Below are 23,353 nucleotides of genomic sequence, written 5' to 3'. Positions count from 1 at the left end.
GCAGCAAAGCCAGGACTAGAACCCAGATCTCTTGACACCCGGGTAGGTGCTCTTTGCACCAAAGCATGCTGCCTTCTTTCCTGACTCTTAGAGACAGGGTTTAGCTGGCTCTGAGGGGCAGGGGTGGAAGATACACAGAGTATATTTAAGGAGATGAAATAGTAGGAGCTTTATACATCTCAATAGGAAAGAGCTGACACCTTTAAAGATAGGGCTTTTGAAGGGTTCATCTTTCGCAACCAAAACCCCATCTCACTCCCACCTCAACCACTCACATACAAACACGCACACATTACACATATATACACGTACAGATGCCTGCCCACATACACACATGCACACACATACCCACACACAGCCTCTGCCCACCTGGACTTTGCATTCCACCTTCTCTCTAGGATTCCCAACAAACCACACCTTCTGAATTTTTAGAAAGAAAAAGTTTTTGTCCAAAAACAGAAATAATAAGGTGAACTTTGTGTGAAAAATTCACATGCTTGAAAAATTTACCGATAACTGAAAGAGAAAAGGCCTCTTTTAACTGACCTCTATTTGACATCTCCTTAGTGTCACTTTCTGAACCGACTTGACTCATGTCTGACACTGTAGGGGATGAAACTTGCTGTCCAGGATGTCTGATTAACAGTACCTAATATACTGTTTATTGTTATCTGGTATGTCTGATAAATAGCCACAAATATTTTACTCATCGTTTGCTTCTCAGATATATTGTTATTTCTGATTGGTTTTTTTTTCCTGTCAATTGTTGAACTCCCATTTTTTCACATATTAACTGGGGGAGAGGAAGACTTTTATGAACATGTGAAATAAAAGCATTCTTTGCAGCATAGACTATACTAGTTAGAAGGTTTTATATGTTAATCTCTGCCTACTTCAAGTCAATTTGAATTGGCATTATTATTTCCTACCTACTTCCCTTTTTAGTGAACTTTTTAACTTTGACACATGCCTAAGATTGATTTGCCTAAGAAATTTTGCCTAACAGAATTTTGTGAAGTTCAGAGTTGCAAATCAAAGCCAGAAAAAAAATCTCAGAACTCTGGGGAATCTCAGCAACTTTAGCGGAGCGTACGAAGGTCCCTCTTCAGGAACCAGTCAGACTTTGATTCCTGGAGTCTAGATGGCTAGCTACCAGCTCCAGGACTCTTCATGACCCAGCCCCTTTCTGTTCCTCTGGCCTGATGGCCACCAGTCCTACCTGGCACAGTATTCAAGAGGAAAAGCATCACCCTGCTGTTTTTTAAAGACTCATGAGCCTTTTTCATATTTCCCTGCCTCACTCTTCACCTAGGCAGCTTTTAAAATTGAATTCAGACATTCAATTTATCCAGGAGGCCCTGTCCACCATCACCCCCAGCAGCGTTTAGATACCCCTCCCATGTGTTCCCACAATTTATTATAATTCTGTGTTTCTGTGTTCCCTTCCTGCAACAAGCCAGTGGTCCTGGAGGGCAGAGACTTAGGTGCCATTCATTTCTGAACCCTCAGTCCTTAGCTCAGTGTCTGCTGAAAAATGAATGAATGAAAGGAGTCAGTGATCCTCAGTCTGTCCCCACTCGCTTGGAAATGGGAATAGGTGGATTATAGGGCCCTTATTCCTGGAAAAACCTCCTTTAGTCTAGGCAAAAGGTCTCCAGAGCTTGATACAAGTTAGTCCTAGACTATATCATTTTCAAGATGTACCAAAGCAGAGCTGCCCTGTAAACCGTAACCACTACTCTTAAAACGAAGTTAAACAGAAAGGATGGTGGCAGAGGTCAGAGCTATCCTGTTACTCTCTGCTTGATCAGAAATTGCGTTGTTCCAATCACATGCAGAGAAATTGTTTGCTCAGGAACTACTAGCCCTTTCCTGGATATGTACTTAAACACCCCTTTAAACGTCCCAAGGCTTGCAGAGAGCAAGGTTGGACATCAAAATACTAAACACTGATACGGACGCCAAAGAAGGTATTTGCGAGTCCACGCCTCCTTGACTATATTGTGTTGTCTCTGTCCCAGTGGAATCTGCAAAGCAACGTGACACCCTTTCCCAGTCACATTTGCCGCAGACTTTGCAGGGAGTCCACAGTGGGTCGGGGCAACCTGCCTCCTCCCTAGCTACAAGCAAGGCCAGTGCGGGTCAGGGAGAGGGGCAGGCCGGCACACGGCGGGGTTCTGTATTTTGAACACTTCCACGAGAAGGTGCGCCTGGCCAGGCAGAGGACGAAACAGGTCTGGGACTAGCGTGCAGGGTTCTGAATGTGAAGTGCAACTGTGAGGTGCCACGGCTTAAGCAGCAAGAGGGAGAACACCCCTAACTCTCTGTACGGGGGAGGTGTGGGGCAGGGTGGTGACGGTGTAGACAGGTCTGGGAGTCCGTCTTCTCTGCTGGCTCCTTGCCGTCACACATACGCACGCAGGACACGCCCTCGTGCCCTGGCACTGCAGAGCGGGCGCTCCTGCTCGCCTCCGGGGCACCTGACCCACAAGCCTCCGACGGGGCTCTCCCTCGTTGCCTCCGCTCCCCCTCCGGCCAGCCCGATTTCCCCTCCACGCTAGGGGAGCCCAGGCTGCTCCCTGGAGATCTAGGCCCGGGGCTGCCGGCGCTGTGGGTTTGGGTGCGGTTTTACTTTACCCTCCTTACTTCCAAATAGGTCTGCTTTTCGCTTTGGGACCTCTGTTGGGGGAAGAAGGTCCTGGGCGCGCCGCGGGCGGCCGCAGCCGCGGCGGCGGCGGCCGGGCCGTGCGGCTGCGCGGCGCGCTCGGCCTTGAGCGGCGCGCGGCCGCCGCTGCTGCTGCGCGTGCTGTAGAGGCGCGGGGCCACGCCCTCGGCGGGCGGCGCGCGCGGGAACTCCTTGAGCGAGCGGCTCAGCGGCTTGGCCTTGCCGTGCGCCTGCGCCGCCGCCTCCAGCTTGTAGGCGCCGCTGCTGCCCGCCGGCGACGTGGCGCTCTTGGGCAGCGGCTGCAGCGGGTGCTCGGGCCGCTCGGCCTCCATGGCGAAGCTGACGGGCCGCAGGAAGCAGATGTCCAGGCTGGACTCGGAAGAGGCGGGCGAGCAGTTCTCGAAGAGGGCCGGGGCCTGGTACGGCTCCTCGTCGTAGGGCGCGGGCAGCGCGAAGATCTCGCCGCCGTACTCGAACTCCTCGTAGCCCGCGGGCACGAAGCCGCGGGGGTCGGGCAGGAGCTCGGCTGGGGTGCGCAGGGAGCGCTCCACGTTGCCCAGCGGCTCGGCGGGCGAGGGCTCGAAGTCCATCTCGGGGATGGCCTGCAAGGGCCCGGCGAGCGCCTTCACGTCCTGCTCGGCCGCACAGAACTGCGCCGGCGCCAGGAGGCTCTCGGGCCTCTCGTGCTTTCTGCCCTCCATCTCCCACTCACTGGGCTTCCCAGGCTGCATGCTCTCCATCAGGCTTTGCTGTTGTTGGCTTTTCTTAACTGGGGCCATCAAATGTCTTTAAAGGGGAAACAGAAAACAGAAGAGGTGTGCTTACGGCTGGTTAGTGCAGGCCTCTCCCCGCAGCTCGAGGCCGGGAGCAACACGCGCCTGCCAGCTACCGCTTAGGCGCAGAACTGCCAGTTCCTCTCCTCTCCGCCCCCCCGGCGCCTACGTGCGTCACCTACCAAGCTCCACAGGCTTCTCCAGCTAAGGGAGTCCCCATGAGCCCCGGTCGCCCACGTGGGAGGGTGAAAATGCCATCTGTAAAGCAGAGGACCGGAGTATCCGTCCGAGCAAGGAGGCTGTGCACAGAGATGGCAGGTCAGCCAAGGACGGTCATCACTCGGCACGTGGAAGCTCTGACCCGCCCACCGCGTGTCCAGAGCCCCAAGGTACCTCATTTTCTCTGCTCTCCTTTTTTTGCCCTAGCAGTATGATACAAAATAATGGAAAGAACTCGTCTGACTTGCGGATCTTCACGCTTAAGAACAATTAAACTGCTGAACCTGGATGATGGTATATGGGGTTCACTGTACACTGTACACTTTACTTTTGTATATATTTGGAGTTTTCATAATAAAAAACTAAAAAATTTTATGGCTATAGAGCATGCTCTATAAAGTCGTCTCAAACTTTCACCGACAAAAACAACCACCAAAATGAAAAGGCTATCACTTTAAATAAGCCCAATTACATGTTTAATCATGAGTAATGAATAATTTACATAGGATATTAGGGTAGCATACACATCAGATTGGATGGGATTTGCCAGTTCTGGTGGAAGGTAATTGCCAGGCAGATGTGAGTGCATGACTACACACTGACCCGACCTTTTATTTATAGTTTATTAATTCTACCACAAAAATGCGTTAAAAGGGCAGATGTGTTAAAAAGAAAAAACAGATGCAAATACTGAGTATCTTTCTCTGGTGATCTTAAGATGAAAATGAGGTCTCACACTCAAAAGGTGAAAAGAAATGATAAAATGAAATATTGACCTAACTTGAATCATCTTTTCACTTGGAAAACAAATTTTTTACTGGCCATTTTCCCAACACAGAGTGCAATGGCAACCATCTTTTTGGTCTGGCTATAATCTCTAGGGATTTCATTTTTGGGGGGTCTATTTGTTGCACTTCAAAGAAGATAGCTTTATTGTTGTTATAAAACCTGAAGTGACCCACAAAGTAAACACTCTCTTCCTGCCTATCTCTCACTCTCCACCCAGGAAAGGTATTTTTTCTGTATGGAGTTCTCCCCTACAGGATTTGTGGGATTTTCTCTATAGGAAGAAAATCTTCCTGGGCTCTATTTATAGAAAGGTTAATGTCTCATAGGTCCAAAATGATTATGGAATCTCTCTCTCCATATTTGTACTTCTGTCTTTCAGTGATACATGTTCAGTTTTAAGAGATGAAGGCAGAAAGAGGAAACAGTTTATTTTGCTTTACTGATCAGATACTCCTTACAATGATTGTAATTGGCATTTTAAAAATTGGAGTGATTAAAAATTGAAATAATCTCAGTTGCCTACCCATTACTTCATTGTAATTTTAGAAAAGTAGCTAAAACTTCTAATTTTCCTTAAAATAATAAAACCCAAAGTAGAGATTATAGTCTAAGGAATTACTTTTGTGAGAATTGTATTTGACAGAGTGGTGGGTTTGGAATTTTGAGTTTTAGTTTCCCTTATCTTTCCAGAAATCCTGATTGCAAAAGTAGCTAATTTGACTTTATCCTTATCCTTCAGAGGTAGAGTTCCAAATAGGGCGCCTGGGTGGCTCAGATGGTTAAGCGTCTGCCTTCGGTTCAGGTCATGATCTCAGGGTCCTGGGATCGAGTCCCGCATTGGGCTCCCTGCTCCTTGGGAGCCTGCTTCTCCCTCTGCCTCTCTCTCTCTCTCTCTCTCTCTCTCTCTCTGTCTCTCATGAATAAATAAATAAAATTAAAAAAAAAAAAAGAGTTCCAAATATATATAAATGGCCTAATCCTTAATGTAAAAATCATCAAGAAGTTTGATGAATAAGAATCCAGCTTAATGTGCTAGAGGGTTGTGTGCAGAGATTTTAAAAGGCTGTCAAATACATCCACTGCACAAAACAGCTTTAAGAGAAGCTGTCATAAGTGAAGAAAAGAACTTACAAAATCCCTTTCTGAAGAAGCTTCAAGGGGAATTGGGAAGGGCTAAACAGCATTCTTTTTGCATCACCTCAGGCCTATTTCTCTTCTCAGAGTCTTAACTTCCATTGACCCCTGACTGGGATTCTCTTTCCCTCTACTACACCTTTTGGAGAACTTAAGTGTGTTCCCACCCTTCTGAGGAGCTATAAGATGCCTTCCTGTCTTCTTGTGGCCCTTTCTTCTACTCAATCATTGTCTAAACCCAAAGAAACTTATGCTGTAGGTAGAGGGTAGTTATGTGTGATAAAATTGTTAGGAGTAGCCTTCAGCCTCTAGGCCTGCCCCTTTACATTAGCCTTCCTCTGGGATCTAACCATTGGGTCAGCTGCTTGCCTGCTGTATATAGGACTGATGGAGCAAGAGGGAGGGAAGAGTCCTGTAGGTCATACTCCTGTTCCAGGCTGTCCTGCTACCCCATGCAGATGACTTGGCACCCAAGGGCATTGCCATATAACCTTTCCATAGCAACAAGTGCTTACGTGACAGCAGGGCCAGAACTGGGAGCAGAAGGGTAGGGTTGCAGTATCTCTTCTGAGTGGATCCCACTGTCACGGACAGCCTCGGGGCCTGCAGTAGGGGAAGCATCTTGTCCAGTATTTGCACACTGGGAAGCCAGCCCTTTGTACAGCTTTGCCATGGATGACCTATGAGAATGGAAGTAATAATTTTCAGGGTGTATAGTGGGAAATTGGCTCTGAACACAGATTATGCCAAGAAAGATAAGGAGACAATATTTCTCAGCTGAAGCTCAGCTGTGAAGTTCTCTCTCCCTTTCTCCCTCCATGGTCCTCTATAAACCAGGTTGTTTACATAGATGCTGGGCAAGAATAGGGATGCTGATTAATTTCCTGAGTTAAGTTTGAGGGAAAAGGGTGGTATAGGAAGATGTCCTCCATTAGAGGAGCACTAGCTTGGGAGATGGCATCTTTTTCTCGTCTCAAACATCCACAGAAATGATTGTTTTCTTCATTGGGCTGGGATGAGGTTGAAGGAAATCCAGGTCATTAGGAAATTCTGTTATGGGTTGTTTCTGTTCCTTCTCAAGCCCAGATTCTCCCTAGTCAGCTCTTATTGTTTCTTTTTAGTGTGAAATTTGTTCAACCACCACCCTTATTTGTTTTGTTTTTATCCATAGCACTTACACCATCTATTTATTAACTGGCTGTCCAGCTCTAGAAAGTAAGCTCCACGTGGCAAAGATTTTTGGTTGTTTTGTTCATTGCAGTATACTCAGTACATAGATACGTAGTAAGTGCTCAATAAATACTGTTGAGTTCATGAAAGAAACCACATTCTGGCCTTTAAACTGCACTTTTTTGACCTGGCAAGCTTAGGGAAACAACTATTTTCAAGGTGGTTAATAACACAAGGAAGGGGGCCTGCATAGGGATTAGAGTAAAACTGTTTTTATTTCTCTAAAGTAATTGTACCTACTACCTGATGGAAATTACTTTACCACCAGGTAATAGGTCCCTCCCTCCTGTAGCCAACCTGACCACCTCATTTCCCTCCTCTTCTCTCTTCTCTTCTACCCCCGTCAATGCATTTCAGCCACTTAACATACAATGAGGTCACTTTTGACAGGTATCCACATTGACTGTCTATATCCCCGTTCTCAGAAACCTTTGGTCAACCCTCTAGACGGCACCGTTAGAAGCTTACTTCTTGAGCTTTTTCCGTTTCTGAATAAGCAAATCCTCATTGCATTGAAACAGCAGGGTGTAATGTGAGATAAATACTCGAAGGCGCTGAACACACACCAGAAGTAGGTAATAGTCAGGGTGTTCCTGCTCTGTGAACTTCAGGACATTCTGGATGGAGATAAAAAGAAGGCAGCATTGCATAATTAGAATGAAACTTTTGTCTCTTGTGCCCCTTGCCTCCATCTGTTGTGAGAGTTTAGTAGCCATTTAATCAGAACAACAATACTAATTGTAAGCTGAATGGTTAAACCTGCTGTTCTCTTTGTCCATCACACCAGGGGAGAATAATAGTCACCATTGCTCCTGTTTGAGTTGGATGTGAATGTTGGATAATTCCTTCTGAAAATTAGAAGGATCTACTCATTAGATCTCTGAGGTAATGGAATCATTCTAACAATTACTACCTATAAGCAATGCCTTATGACCTAAACGAGGCAGGCCAATGGTGAGAATGTCAGGGATCAAGGCAGGCTGGAAGGGGATGATGTTTATGATCAAGCCTGGCCTCGTAGTCCTTCCTATTATATTGCCTAATGTACAGTAGAGGAACATGCATGTTAGTTGGATATGGGAAAGCTAAGATTTATTGAATCTCCCTAATGCCAAGTACTAATGCCTTTACAGATTTGTTTTCTTCTTATTTAATGTTTACCACAGCTAGGTTAGATAGGTGCAGTTATTACCTCCATTTAACAAGTAAGGAAATCAAGGCACAGAGAAGTTAAGTAATCTTCATTAACACATCTAACAAGTAGCAGAGTCAGAATTTGAACTCAAGTCAGACAGTAGAATCATACTGCTTGCAAGACCTGGGTTTCAGTCCTAGATTTTTTTTACCATACTGCTTGCAAGACCTGGGTTTCAGTCCTAGATTTTTTTACCATACTGCTTGCAAGACCTGGGTTTCAGTCCTAGATTTTTTTCACCTATGAGGTGTGTGAACTTGGGCAAGTTACTTAATTTCTTTGGCTCTCCATTTCCTTATCTAAGCAATGGTAATGATACCTATTTCATGGGATTATTGAAAGCATTAAATAAGATAATTATTGGGGCGCCTGGGTGGGCCAGTCAGTTAAGCATCTGACTCTTGATTTCGGCTCAGGTTATGATCTCAGGGTCCTGGAATCGAGCCCCATGTTGGGCACTGTGGGAAAAATGGTGTGCAGAAGTCAGCTCATCAACTTCCTCATGCTTTCTCTATGACATACAACATGAGCAATATATGGTAGGCCCTTGAACTCAAGCCAAAAGAAAGTAGTCAGGAGAGCAGTTAGGTGGACAGGTTACATAGATACTTCTTAGATGCCAATGGGTGGGGTAAGGGTTTGGGGGTACATTTAGATGGCTGTAGAACAAGGTTGAAGGGACTGAATAAGTACTCAGAATCTACCAGAAGCTGCTATAGAAAGATCCTGGATCAGCAGAGGTAGGGATTGCTGGTAAATGAAGATAGAACTTCAAAGGCAGACGTCATGAGCCAAAAATTTTTAGAGATTGAGATTTCATACCACAAAGTAGGAATGGCGTAATCGGCAATCTAAATCATTTCATTACTCCTTAGAAATACCACTGGTTCTTCCTTGACCCTTTACCGTGTTTCTCAGTCGCAAGCCACAAATAGCAGTTTAGCTTGAAAATCAGTTTGGTAGCTTCCCAGCCACGCTTACCTGCAGATGTATCAGATATTCAGGGATGCGCTGGACTATGTGAAAAAACAGTGTGTAGATGTCAGATTTAATCTCTTCATCACCCTGAATGAAAGAAAGGTAGAGTCACTCTTCAGTGTCCCTCCAACTCTGGCTGCAGAACCCCAAAGTCAGTCCTACCAGAGCAGGGAGGGTTTTTTTTATTCCCAAGGCATTTTCTTTCTCTAGAGTGTCATGATCCTTCATTGGATCCTTCACTGGATCCTTCATTGGAGTGACATGCTCAAGGAAACAATTCTTTTGTAGCGGGAAGCATATCATACACTTCTTTAGAATCCACCCAACTTTCCAGACTACCCCCTACTCCCGCCCCCCACTCTTTTTAGCACAGTGCTGGACAAAAGTGGGCACTCAATAAATTATATTTGAGTTGAATGAATTCATTAAGATTCTCTTGGAAGTACTCATTACAGTGGCTTACTGGTAGGCACTAAGGGTGGATTGGAGCCTCATGAGGGTGGAGAAAGTGTGTAACTAGGAACTGGCCAGCTGGGCTGGCAGAGGAAACATGTTGGATTTTCTCCATGTCCCTTTCCTTCCCTTCTTTTCCATTCCATTCCATCCTCTCCACTCCCACTCCATTCCTCCCCTCCCTTCCTCTTCCTTTCCTTTCCCTTCCCTTCCCTTTCTTAAATATTTGCTGAGTACTAACATGTGATAGGCATTATACTTGTAGGGTTGGGAGTAGTGGGGGGCGGGGGTTGAAGTAAGACATTAATAAGAAAGAGACCCTCACCTCCTGTGAAACTTGATTAATTCTTAACTCTAGGCTTCTGATAGGGTTTCTTCCTACTGACCTAAAATAACTAGAATTGTTAGATATTTATATGGGCTTATTGAGCACCTAATATAACATTGCAGTAGCAATACTTAAAGCTACATGATTAGAACCACTTTATGATCTTATAAACTGACAGACACAGGATGAGTTTAATATTCAGATTCAAATTGTCTGAGCCTGGGGGGAAAAAACCCTCATACAGCACACAAGCTGTAGCCTGAGGATCTCTGCTTAGAACACCTGTTTACTTTGTGCAGCCTTCCAATGGAATAGAAAAGAGAGTCAGTAAAGTAGGGCAAGGACCAAAGCACAGGCACTTATCCTCAGGTGGGCTCCTTTAACCCCAAGTAGGAGTGTCAGGGACTCTCCTCGAGCCATTCCCCAGCCTGGAAGACAAGCTGAGTGCATTGTATTCCCCGAGGTGGATGAGCAAGGACCTATAGATACACATGTAACCAAAGGGCAGTGCACACACATAGAGTTACCTTACCTCCTTCAAAACAACAACATGAACCAAGGAGATACATTCAGGCAGGTCCCTTAGGTAGGCAACGTAATAATCTAAGAAATTATTCTTGAAAACAAACACAAAAATGCATGGTAAGTACCTGGAAACAGGAATAACAGCTAATATTTTTATAGAGTCATGTATATCAAAAAGGAGTACTTTGCAGAGATTATCTTAATCATTTATGTAATGTGTTCATTACTATGTTTTTTTGTTTTTTAATTCATTTTTTAAATCTTTTTGGTTTTAAGGTAAATATCCCTATGGACTTGGGAACCAAAACTCAATAGTCCTGTTTCAATGAGAGAAAGTGGAAAACCAACACAGCAGAGAGGGGTCACATATGTTGAAAAAGTATTTTTAAACTGTTAAATGATTAAAATGCCTATTTTGTTTTTAAGTTACTTTTAATTTGTCATCTCCATCCAATAAGGAACTTTGTCCAACCCACCTTCTAGTGTCTAGACCAGTGATTCTCAACTTTTTCCACTAATTGTGTATTTCCACCCATTGCTTATTCATCTATGCAATATGCTTTTAGGAAAACAATTCTCAGCTTCCAAAGTTATATTCCCATGGATACAACAATTCTCAGCCCAAGAAAGCATACTGAATACAAATGAGTAAAAATGGTATTAGAGGGATTGCATTACACCCATATAAGTAAATAATTTGTAAACTTTGTTTGCTACATCATTGATATACAGAGTTTGACTGCAGGCTAACTCTGGCTTGCACACCAATTTTAATTAACCCACACAATATTTTTAAAATAAATTTTCACATAAAATTCTGGATTGCCAGTGTCTCGTAAAATACCAGAAGATCTGGCAACTCTAGTCCCTTCTTCCTGAATAATAATTGGACAATATTTCCTGTAGACAAGCATATGTGCTCCACTTAAGCTCACCTCCCAACAGCCAATATTGTATCACATTCCACCTACTTCCACTCATTTATATCACCATCTGGCCCTGTAGGCATTTGGGTTTACAACCTCTGGCCTGGGTCATATTTTCTTTGCAGAACATTACAGAGATACAGATATTTATACACAAGTGCACACACACATTTACATGCATATTCAATGAGGCAGTTATACATAGTATAGTGGGAAGTGATGGGCTGGACGTTAGGAGACTTGGGTCAGAGATCCACAACTACCTAGCTAGCCGAGTGATTTTAGCAAAGTCTTTTAATGTCTCTGAACTTTATTTCATTATCTGTAGAGTGAGGAGGTTAGACTAGATCTCAGCAGTTTTCCTAACTCTGAAACTCACCGATTTGAAGTTCTCCATTCAGAGAAGCAGACAAGAGAGACACAGATGCATGTAATTCTAGTTTATAAAGGATTTTTTAAAAACTTACCTCATCATTTGTTAACTTAAGGAATAAATCTCCAAGAACTCCTTGGCGTGGCCACTTCAGGACCCTTTCCTGCAGAGCATGAAGCAAATCGAGGTGCTGCTGGACAAGGTACCGTAAAGAGCCAGGGAAGAGGCTTGAAACAGAATAGAGATAGGATCACACAAACCAGGTGTACAGAGGAAAGACCCTATAAGAACATATGAAGGAGGTTCCATTTTCCCAGTCATTCAAAATATTCTGAGTCACAGCTCTGCATTCAGGAATTTTTTTTTTTTTTTTTTGAGTTTGATATTGTAGACCTAATAGCAAATATCCTCAAGATGTAAAAAGACCCCTTTAGGGGTGCCTGGGTGGCTCAGTCAGTTAAGCGTCAGACTCTTGATTTTGGCTCAGGTCATGATCTCAGGTTTCTGGGATGGAGCCCCATGTTGGGCTCCGCGCTCAGCAGGGGAGTCTGCTTGAAGATTCTCTCCCTCTGCCCCTCCTCCGACTCATGCACTCTTTCTCTCTCTCTCACACTCTCTTTCTCTCTCTCAAATAAATAAATCTTTTAAAAAATTAAATAAATTAAAATAAAAAGACCCCTTTACCAATGACTCCTACACAAATGTGTATTACACTAATAAAGAGCACATCACTTGAATGGCTTCTTTTTTTTTTTTTAAGTTTATTTATTTTTCTTAGTAATCTCTACACCCAACGTGGGGCTCAAACTCACAAACCTGAGATCAAGAATCACACCCTCTTCCAACTGAGCCAGCCAGAATGGCCTTTTTAAAGCCAAACTGTTACTGTCTCATTTATGTGACAGTAGAAATTCTAAGGGAACTCTTTTCCAAAATTTTAAAGTTATTCCCACTTGATATGCAAAAGAGACTACTCTAATTAGTGCTGTAGATGACAGCATGAAGGTAGCACTTGATCATTCTTAGTTACTGAGTAAGAGACTCCGATTGAGGTAAAAAGGAAAACTTGTTTAAAGCTGGCACCTAGGGCGCCTGGGTGGCTCAGTTGGTTAAGCGACTGCCTTCAGCTCAGGTCATGATCCTGGAGTCCCGGGATCGAGTCCCGCATCGGGCTCCCTGCTCAGCGAGGAGCCTGCTTCTCCCTCTGACCCTCCCCCCTCTCATGCGCTCTCTCTCATTCTCTCTCTCTCAAATAAAGAAATAAAATCTTAAAAAAAAAACATAAATAAAGCTGGCACCTAAATGCTCAGGAGATGGGCATAAGAAAGTGCTCCTTTCCCTTCATTTTCCAAGAGGACTACTGGGCAAGGACACAGTCTTGCCTGAGGAGGCTGCGGACCAGGCCTGGCCTGCTACTCCCTGGAGTGTCACAGAGCCCCTTCCTCTTCTCACACCCGTCTCCCTCATTCCTCAGTGTGCCTCGGTTTGTTTGTTTGTTTGTTTTTTCCTAGAGGAAATGAAGGGAGGAAGAGAGGTGTCAGAGAAGGATGTGGTGGAGAGGAGAGAGAGAGAGAGAGAATCATGGGCAGAGGAAGGGGGTGCATGGAGAAGGGTGGGGCAACCAGGGGCCTATAGGAATGAGGATGGAAGCCAGAATGAAGTAGTTTCACTGGGCTACAGCAAGGACTCGAGCTCTAACTTGGTGACTTATGGGAATTGATACTAGGTTCCCTTGGGCTTTCAAGACCACAAGTTTAATGAAGATGAAAGTGTCACTGAGAGCTGAATTACTTGGATATTCATTCCCCCAGGGTCCAAAAAGAATGAATCAGCGGACAATTGGGGTGCTTTGCCAACCCTGAACAAGCAGACCTTTGTTGAGTTCAGTAGGAAGAACCGCGGTTTGGTAAGAAGTTTTTTCAACCTCCCCTCCAAAAAAATAAATAAAATTAAAAAAAAAAAAAAGCTTCTTCAACCCATCTGCAAGTAAAGCAGACTCCCCTGAGGCTATAGCTCAGAGAAGACGCAGATAACAGAGCGAGTATCCAACCCCTGTGAGAAGATACGAGGATTCCTTCACTCCGGACTTCTGCCCCTCCCCTTCCTGTGCCACTAGTCTCCGAATTTGCGAAGCCAGCTGGTCCATAAGCACAAGTGGAGGGACTTCCCGATCTAAGCCCTTATGGCCGCACAGTGGGCTCAGAAGATCTAAGTAATCCCTGTCCAGATCAGAGGGAATTTGGAGGGGTGGCTAGGAGACAGGATGACTGTGGAGGAGACCATCAAGCTGATGGAGAAAAGCAGAACTGATTGAACTGAAAGAGTAAAACACTATGCCCGTGAAAGGTCTAGATGTGAAAGATTTCTCCCCACCCAAGGCTATCATGACTTTGGGTAATATTCCTGGTGTGACACTGAAAGATGTGAGGGCACCATGCCATGGTGAGTTCTGACTTTGAGATGGGTTGTCCATATAGGTTATGTAATATCTCTTGGATGATCTCTTTTCTTTTTCTCTTTCTTTACTCCTCTCCTGGCCTTGCCTGGCCTCACCTGGCCTGACCTTCTTTCTCTTTCTTTAGAGAAAGCTGCCTTCTGTTACATGGTGACCAGTGTCCTTGCAGAATTGGAGAGCTGGTAACTTGGTTGGAGTCCAGGTACCCCCTGGACTGTCCACTGGGGTAATAGTTTGAGATTTCAGGGTGAGGGTCACAAAAGGTTAATGGTCCCATCAAGTATCATGGAAACACAAAAGTTCCACAAAGAGCAATGGCCTGCCTGTGGGTTCTGTACCAAATATTGAAGAAAATTTTATTTAAAAAAGATATTATTTGAAATCAGAGAGGAATGTGGAGGAGGTAAGCCAGGAGATGGAGAGGAGAGGGAGAAAGAAGCAAGCAGGACAGACACACACGGAACCTGTTTCCCTTTTTACCTAGAGCCACACCCGACTCCCAGAAGCAACTTTTTCGTGAAGATGAAAGTGTTAAGTATCCATCTTCCTATCTATTCCTTACTAGGGGTGAAATTATAGCAACTACATGAGTAGTTTATTCTTTTCAAAATCTTCAAAGTTATTTAAACTCCCACAACACAGTACTTAAACAACAAGGGCACTAAACTAAAAGCCATCAAGGAAAACCCGGTTAGAGTTTCAAATTAATAACTTAGCTCTTGCCGGTCTAATCGTAGGCCAGACTCTCTCCCGAGCTTCAGCAGCAGGACGCAACCAAATTTGCGGGGTGCCGATGACGAAGCATAGGCCACCTGGTGGTGACCCGTGGCACACAGCATTTTTGGTGCATGCGCAGTAGGCTGACTCGCAATCCTGTCGGGCTGATGTCCCTCCCCACAAGTATCCCGACAGACAGGACTGTTTGATCCTGAGCTTGAACTCTGTCTAGGTGAATCAGACCAGAGAAAGCCAAGAACTGCAACTCCTGGGATCCTCCAACAAGTGAACAGCCGCCCACGAGCTCCTCTCAGGCCTCAGCGGGCCGCTCGTGCCTCTGCAGTTTCCAGCCCTTTCGCTCAGCCAGGCGCAGGGCTGGCTTGAAACATGCGAAGGAGGCTCTCGAGGGCTTTACTTTTCTCCAGGGAGAAACTAAAGTTTTATTGTAGAGGTTTGAGAAGATGTGGCGACCTCAGTTTTGAGTGTCCAGTTGTAGTGCCGGTGGGTTTTATTTTCACCCCCAGGTTACTTTGCAGCAGGGGTGGAAAGTGCTGGAAGCTTGCAATGTATGATGGGAAGGATGGGACGTGTTACTACCTTATTTCCACCTTTGCATGGGGAAAGTGCCAGTAGAGAAAGGGAATAATCTCGTTCTGTTGTGTATTTCGTTCAGTGGGCCTATTTAAAACCCACGGAGGCTTCAGAAAAGCTTAGAAAAGGGGCGCCTGGGTGGCTCAGTCGGTTAAACGTCTGCCTTCGGCTCAGGTCATGATCCCAGGGTCCCGGGATCGAGCCCCTCATGGGGCTCCCTGCTCAGCGGGAAGCCTGCTTCTCCCTCTCCCTCTGCTGTTCTCCCTGCTTGTGTGCTCTCTCTCTGTGTGTGTCATATAAATAAATAAAATCCTTAAAAAAGAAAAGTTTGGGAAAAAAGAAGGAATGTAGTGAGTGAAGGAGGATAATGGAAATCTAAGCCTAGGGTGGAAAAATGGCGACACTGCAAAGCTCAGAACTCAAGTCTTTATATTAGTCCTAAGAGTACTGACTTAAAGCTTTTCTCATCTCCATCCATGAAAAGAAAAAAGAGGGTTAGCTTAGTAAATAACTAACATTAATAGCATTATCGCGGATATGAGAAATGACTGGTTTCTAACTTTCATGGGGGATTGTGTGATAGCTTTAAACTTTTTTAAATCTTGGGATTTGGAGACGATCGGTCCTTCCTCAGTCATGAGTCATGGGAGAACATCCTAGACAAGGAGGAAGTGACGGCAAGTAGAAGAGAGCTTCAGTAAACCGAGAACATTTCTAGCATCCCTGCCTGACACATCAGTTGAGATCTGAAGTAAGAACGTTAACGGCTGTTAAGAGGGAAGCCTACGCTGTAAAATAGGAACAGACAGAAGGTCTGCTTCTGGCTGAGAAACCCAACATATTGCTGTTAGTCAGATGATGTCTTTGAAACGACAAGGTCCTCAGAGAAGTGGTGTGATGTGGAAAGGTCACAAGGACAGGGGCAGACAAGCCTGGATCCGGATCCTGGCACTAACTGGCTGTGTGGTTTTCAAGTCCTCTGGGCCTTAGTTTCTTCAGCTATACGGTAAGCTTCATAGGGTTCTTGTGAAGATTTCATGAATTTACCAATGAAGTGCCTGGTTACCGTGTTCCAGAGTAAACAGTTCTCTCTCTCTCTCCCCTTGCCCCATCCCCAAATTTTCAGAGACGACGAGGAGATGCTGCTGGCTTAGAATCTCGCATGTGGAAGCAATACTACACCAAAATGTAGATTTGCCTTTAGATTTGATTAATGCAAATGGAGCAGGTCTCTGGCAAGATAGCTGGAGGCCGAGAGGCATCTCAGAGGCTGAAGGGGCAATGGGAGAGGGTGGGATGAGTTGGATTCCAGATGGGGAAGGAACAACCAGCGAGAATCTGGGTGGCCCCTGAGAGAGGCCTCTAGGGGTGAGAGCTTTAGCCCTGTCACTTCACCCTTTCTGTTCCTTGTTGTTTTCTATACTTTGCTTACCTCAACTTTGCAGTAAAATGATTCTTGAAAATAGTCAAGCCACTTCTGAGTCTGTCAGGGAATATTCCCTCACCTCAGCCACTAGATAGGGGGAGCACCGTGTTCTAGAGACTAGGTATTTTGCCAGCAGCCACAAAGCCAAGTAAAATGGGGCGGGGGGGGGTGGGTAGAGAGCAGGAAAATACAATCAGGGGCTTCCCGAGATAGATTCATGATAGATTTATGGACCACCGGTGTCTATTACCTGATAGACTATTTAAACTATCAATGCTACATTTATCTGTAATAGTCATAATCCAGACTTTCCATTCTTCTCGATTGGCCTTTTCCTCAACTAATCTGGATTATTACGTCTTCATGAGGTTAGTCCTTTCCACCAAATCAGAGTTTCCTCCTTCCTGCTTTTCTTAATGGAGAAGAAGCAGAGAAGATATAAAGATGATGAACAGAAGCAATCAAGGAGTGTTGTAATCTTGGAGCTAGCATGCTGTTATAATATACTGCAGACCCTGTGGAAGCACCAACACACATACACACACACACACACACACACACCACTTGCACACTGTCTAGTACTATGGGATCACCAGGACAAATAAGAAAGGTCCAAGTCCAGAGTTAATCAGCCCCATACCATTTATCTAATGGCCGCTTAATGCTTCAGACCTCCACTGCATCCATTCCCTCCTATGTCCATGAGACCTGTGATCCCAGGAGAACATGCAGATGGCAACAGAGAGCAATGTCTCCCTCACCGTAGCATTAATTCCCCCTTTATGTTCTTTACAGACATGCCAGGGACACTGAAGTTCTCAGAGACTATCTTCATTTTGTTATCTGTGGTAAGTCTAAATTTGAGACTTGCCAGGCATTACCTGCTGTCACTGCCTACACTCTCTTCAAAGACTATTTCTGGAACTCGTCAGAGGTCACAGAATTCCCCAACTGGAAACAATAAACGACTTACCTTAAATTTTAATCAATCTGAAAAGCAAAGGCAATGAACACATGGATACCTTCTCTCTTTGGAATTCCTCTTTCCATCTGACCCTTGGAATGTTGCCTTGATCTTCAGGATCAGAGAGATGTTAATGACATATTTTCTCTCTGACTCAAGCAGTTCTAGAGCCACGGTCTGTCTTTTAGCTTTAAAAAACAAATCAAAGAGGGAATTTTCGTCAACCATTCCTTCCCAAAACTCAATTAAATGATAGAAAGCAATAAAAAGACATTGAAAGCAATAAAAAGGGACATTGGCAAGTTTTCGGAGGATGGAAAACAGAATGGAAGCATGGTAATTAATTCAGCAGAGTAAGGACGCAAAACCTTAGTGTTCTCATCCGCACATGGAAAATCTGCTGAGAAGCAGAAAGGCTCAAGGAGTGGAGGCACTGGGCACCACAGAAAGTACAAATAAGGAGCAATGCTGAAAACAGGAGACTTAGTCTATATATGGTGCTTTTGAACTTCCAGGCTCCTCCCCCCATGCCAGATGGCTTCCTCATTCCCCATCCCCATCCATGGGAAAATGGGAAAAATTAAACTAGAGGGGCCCATATCTCTGGGGTCTGGACTAAAGACAGTAGAGGGAAGGATTGAGATTCCAACATGAAAACAAGGGGACTCAGAGAAGGCTTGCATACTGAATGGGGAGACTCCCCTCAGCCCCTCCCCCTGCAGGTCTTTCCACAGTGCCAGTAGCCAGACTTATACTCTCCAGGCAGGAGACTGGAGGATCTTCCACTGAAGAAACCGAAGGGAAAAAGACCTACAGACACTGACATAAAGAGGTCAGCTACCAAAAAGTTAATTTGCCACCTGATTAGCCTATAGTGAAGTCCATTTACTGATAAGCTTGGCCAACATAGAATCATGGTTTCTTTTTATTTAGGGCCTCTCTCTTATATATATCAGCTAAGGATCCTCAGACATTTGAATCAACCTGACATCATAAAATAAAGAGAAGAAAAAGGTATATACACATTTTGAGTAAATAGAGACAATGCAGGGGATGTAATGTACAGCATGGTTAATAATATTATTTTGCATAATTGAAAGTTGCTAAAAGAGTAGACATAAAAGTTCTCCTCAAAGAAAAAAAATTGTAGCTATGTATGGTGATGATGTTAACTAGACTTATTGTGGTGATCATTTCACAATATATACAAATATCAAATCATTATGTTATACATCTGAAACTAATATAACATTATGTGTCAATTTTACATTAATAAAAAAAAAGACAATGCAGAAACAAAACTTTTTTAAAAATCCTATAATTAAGGGGCTCCTGGGTGGCTCAATTGGTGAAGCACTGACTTTTTTTTTTTAATACTTTATGTATTTATTTGACACAGGGAGAGAGAGCACAAGCAGGGAGAGTGGCAGGCAGAAGGACAGGGAGAAGCAGGCTCCCCATTGAGCAGGGAGCCCAATGTGGGCCTCCATCCCAGGGATCATGACCTGAGCTGAAGGCAGATGCTTAACTGACTGAGCCACCCAGGCACCCTGGTGAAGCACTGATTCTGGATTTCAGGTCAGGTCATGAGCCCTGCATTGGGCTCCCTGCTCAGCGGGGAGTCTGCTTAAGGACTCTTTCTCTCGGGGCCTGGGTGGCTCAGTCGTTAAGCGTCTGCCTTCGGCTCAGGTCATGATCTCAGGGTCCTGAGATCGAGCCCCGCATCGGGCTCTCTGCTCAGTGGGAAGCCTGCTTCTCCCTCTTCCATTCCCCCTGCTTGTGTTCCCACTCTTGCTGTGTCTCTCTCTGTCAAATAAATAAATAAAATGTTTAAAAAAAAAAAGGACTCTTTCTCTCTCCAGGTCTTTCCACAGGCTGTCCAGTTGCTCACACATTCTCTCTCTATATAAAAAAATAAATAAGTAAATCTTTTAAAAAAATCCTATGGTTAATATCCTCAAAGATATATGAGAAAAACATTCCGGCCATTTAATAGTTACAGGATGCTATTTTTTTTTTTTTTAAGAAAAGAGAACATTCCAAAAAGAAAAAAAAAAAAAAGAAGAAGAAAAAGGAGGAGGAGGAGGAGGAATTTTTGGCATTTTTTCAAAGATAAAAGGGTGGCAGATAAAGTCAAGGAGATCTCCTGCCTTCTTCCCCACTCCCCCAACAAAACAAGAAGGAGACATTTTGAAGAAAAAGAGACTAGGAAATGATGGTAGTGGAGATCAATCCAGGAGACCCAATATCAAATTAGTAGAAATTTCAGAGAAAAGAAAGAAAATGGATGAGAGGATATTATCAAATTAATAATAGAAAAAAAATACCAGGAGACACATTTCTAGAGGAAAGGGCCCACTGTGCTCAGCATAATTAATGAAGAAGACTCTCACAACACTGTGACACATTAGCACATCAAAGGTAAAGAGAAGATCCTAAAAGTTACCAGAGAGAACACTCAGGTAACATACAAAGGACTGGGGATCAGAATGGTATTGGACTTTCCAAAAGTAACATTAGAAACTAGAGGACAATGAAATAATTGCTTCAAAATGATGAGGGAAAATTATTTTATATTCACCTAAATTATCACCAAAGCACGCGGAAGCTACTGGACGATGGGTTCCATCAAACAAGGAGTAAACCAAGAAACCAACAGGCACACAAGATAAAAACAAACAAAAGGGAATCTAAGGTAGGAGAACTATGAAAGGAATTCCTAAGAAGAGTGGGAAGTCCCAGGATAGCAGCGGTGCAATGGGCCAGAATGGAATAGGATGACAGAGGACTCTAGGGCAAAGGCTTTGGCAGGTGGAGAGGGGAGAAGAAGAAGCATGTAAATGAGAGATTTTCCATTACATTGCTAAGAAAAATTGAAGAAGACCTATATAAAGGGAGACATAAACCATGTTCTTTGATTGGAACACTAAATACTGCCAAGTTGTAAATTCTATGCTAATTGGAATAAAAAGAATACAGAGTCTAGAATTAGAACCACCCATATGTGAATCACCTGACGTTCTTTGCACAATTCAATATGGAAAGAAAGATATTTTCGATAAATGGTGCTGAAGCAACTGGACAGCCGTATGGGAAAAAAATGAACCTGGACTCCTTCCTCACACCATACATCAAAATCTAGTCAAGGTAAGTAATAGATTGTTGCTCCTGGCTGACTCAGTCTGTAGAGCATGCAACCCTAGATCTTGGGGTCATGAGTTGGAGCCCCACATTGGGCATAGAGTTTACTTAAAAAAATCTTTAAAAAAAAGGTAAGTAATAGATCTAAATGTGAAAGCTAAAGCTATAAAGATTTTAGAAGAAAACATACTAGAGTATCTCCACAACTTTGGGATAGGCAAAGATCTCTTAGAAGGACTCATAAGTCACAATCTATATAAAAAGTTTAAAATTGATTAACTTCACCAAAATTAAGAACATCTATTCATCAAAAGACTATTAAGAATATGAAAAGGCAAGCCACATACTGGAATAAAATATTCTCCACACATATATCTAATAACTCATATCCAAAATATATTAAATTCTACTAATTGATAATAAGAAGATAATGCACTTTAAAAGTTGGACAAAGGACTTAAACAGGCACTTCATAAAAGAAGATGTACAAATAACTAATAAGCACATGAAAAGATGCTCAACATCATTAGTCATCAGGCAAGTGCAAATTAAAACTACAATACCAGTACACCCCCCCATGAGAATGGCTAAAATTAAAAAGACTAACCATACTAAATATTGGGAAGGATGTGAAGCAACCAGAACTCGCAGACATTACTGGATGGAGTATAAAACATCCCAATCACTTTGGAAAACTGTTTGATGTTTTCTTTCAAAGTTTAGCATAATCCTCTCCCCTAATCTAGAGATACTACTCCTACGTGTACATCCAAGAGTAATGAGGGCAGACATCCAAAAAAGACTTATTCAAGAATATTCATATCAGTTTTGCTTATAATAGCCCTAAACTGGTAACAAGCCAAATGTCCATCAACAGGAGAACAGATAAGCAAATTGTGGTAAATTTATTCAATGACTGAAAAAAGGAATGAACTACTGAATGAATTACACACAGCACATTATATTGAGAGAAAGAAGCCTGACTCAAAAGAGTACACATTGTATTATTCCCTCTGTATGAAGTTCAGGAACAGAGGAAACTAATTTACAGTGACAGAAGTCAGAATAGTGGTTCTTCAGGTGGTAAGGTGCATGAGAGGACTCTCTGGGGTAACAGAAATATTGTATATCTTGATGCAGGTAGTGATCACAAGGGACTATACATACATAAAAAGTCAATGAGCTTAAACTTAAGCTTTGTTAACTTTGCTGTATGTAAATTATCCCCCAGTAAACTACTGATTAAAAAAAAAAAAAAACAGCAACATAAACTTGTTTTAAAACATGGAAGCAAGTACCACAAGAAACTGTGCAAACAATTTAAAGTGGTTGCTCTTTTCTTCATAATAAACCTTTTAGTACTATTTAATTTTTTGTGTGTTTGATAGTAAAAATTAATTTTTAAAAAATTGCCTTCCGCAAAGTGGTTGGAGGGAAATGCTGTTATGCGACATATAGTAAGTGTGGACTAGCAATTTGTGACACAAAGGAGAGGAAGGAAGGGAAAAAGGAGGGAAGGAGGAAGGAGGGAGGGAGGACGGACCCTGTTGCAGTGTTTGATATCTTGGTGGCAGACTACTGATCCAAGACGCACATTTTTTTGAAGATTTCGCATCACTAACTACATAGTTCACAAAATGCTGCCCTCTTCCCCACCAACTTTATCCCTTTCTTTCCCCCAAAGCACTGCATTACTAAATGTCATGGATACCCAGAATTGAGGTGCTGGTCCCAAGCTGGCCATGTGACCTCAGGTGAGTCCCCTCATCTCTATAGGCTTTAGCCTTCATCAGAAAAGGAAACCAGAGGGCGCCTGGGTGGCTCAGTTGGTTAAGCGACTGCCTTCGGCTCAGGTCATGATCCTGGAGTCCCGGGATCGAGTCCCACATCGGGCTCCCTGCTCAGCGGGGAGTCTGCTTCTCCCTCTGACCCTCCCCCCTCTCATGCTCTCTCTATCTCATTCTCTCTCTCAAATAAATAAATAAAAATCTTTAAAAAAAAAAAAAGAAAGAAAAGGAAACCAGAGAGCAGGTGGTCTCACATGTCCCCTGAACCTATATTGCAAGGATTCTAGCCTGTAGGTTTCCTGTTCTTCAAAATTTCAGCCTGTATTTTCCCTTGGGACTTACCAGCTAAAGAGGTTTCACATAAAACATTTTCCAGGGAGCTGTGTCTGCCCTGGCCAGCGTCCTTGAGTTTATCTGGGTGGTCTTTCGTGACATACTCCTCGCCCCATTCTTTACCATCCTTAGGCTGCCTCCACACACCAGATGAGAGATGGCTCTTGGGCTGGATATCAGCCGAGAGGCAAGACTTAAGGTTTTCTTCTGCTTCTGGAGTTGTTGGGTTCATTCCTGAAAAATAACACCTGCCGTCAAGATTTGACTTTTTTTTAAAAAATTATATTTGTTATTAACTCTGAAATATTATGCCCCTGTTTGGGTACAAACTGTCCCTCGAGGATTAAATAA

The 23,353-nt window shown here is 43.6% G+C and overlaps 1 protein-coding gene across 1 annotated transcript in view; it reads right to left on the bottom strand.

The window, feature by feature from the left end:
- ARHGEF33 (Rho guanine nucleotide exchange factor 33) overlaps positions 1-23,353 on the bottom strand; it is a 67,545-nt gene that overhangs the window by 10,403 nt on the left and 33,789 nt on the right. Inside the window, exons 8-15 of the mRNA XM_064572141.1 lie at positions 23,012-23,236; positions 17,800-17,929; positions 11,683-11,815; positions 10,297-10,380; positions 8,987-9,070; positions 7,279-7,427; positions 6,096-6,260; positions 2,647-3,451 (exon numbers count right to left, since the gene is read on the bottom strand). Of these exons, the coding sequence (XP_064428211.1) occupies positions 2,647-3,451; positions 6,096-6,260; positions 7,279-7,427; positions 8,987-9,070; positions 10,297-10,380; positions 11,683-11,815; positions 17,800-17,929; positions 23,012-23,236 (1,775 nt within the window). The remainder of the gene's footprint in view (positions 1-2,646; positions 3,452-6,095; positions 6,261-7,278; positions 7,428-8,986; positions 9,071-10,296; positions 10,381-11,682; positions 11,816-17,799; positions 17,930-23,011; positions 23,237-23,353) is intronic.

The sequence above is a fragment of the Mirounga angustirostris genome, unplaced genomic scaffold, assembly GCF_029215605.1.
Source record: "Mirounga angustirostris isolate CCGP_5_RB_7025 unplaced genomic scaffold, mMirAng1.0.hap1 SCAF_10, whole genome shotgun sequence".
NCBI classification, from domain to species: Eukaryota; Metazoa; Chordata; class Mammalia; order Carnivora; family Phocidae; genus Mirounga; species Mirounga angustirostris.
Note: the sequence above shows the minus strand (reverse complement) of the source record. Positions and strands in the feature narration are given on the sequence as shown.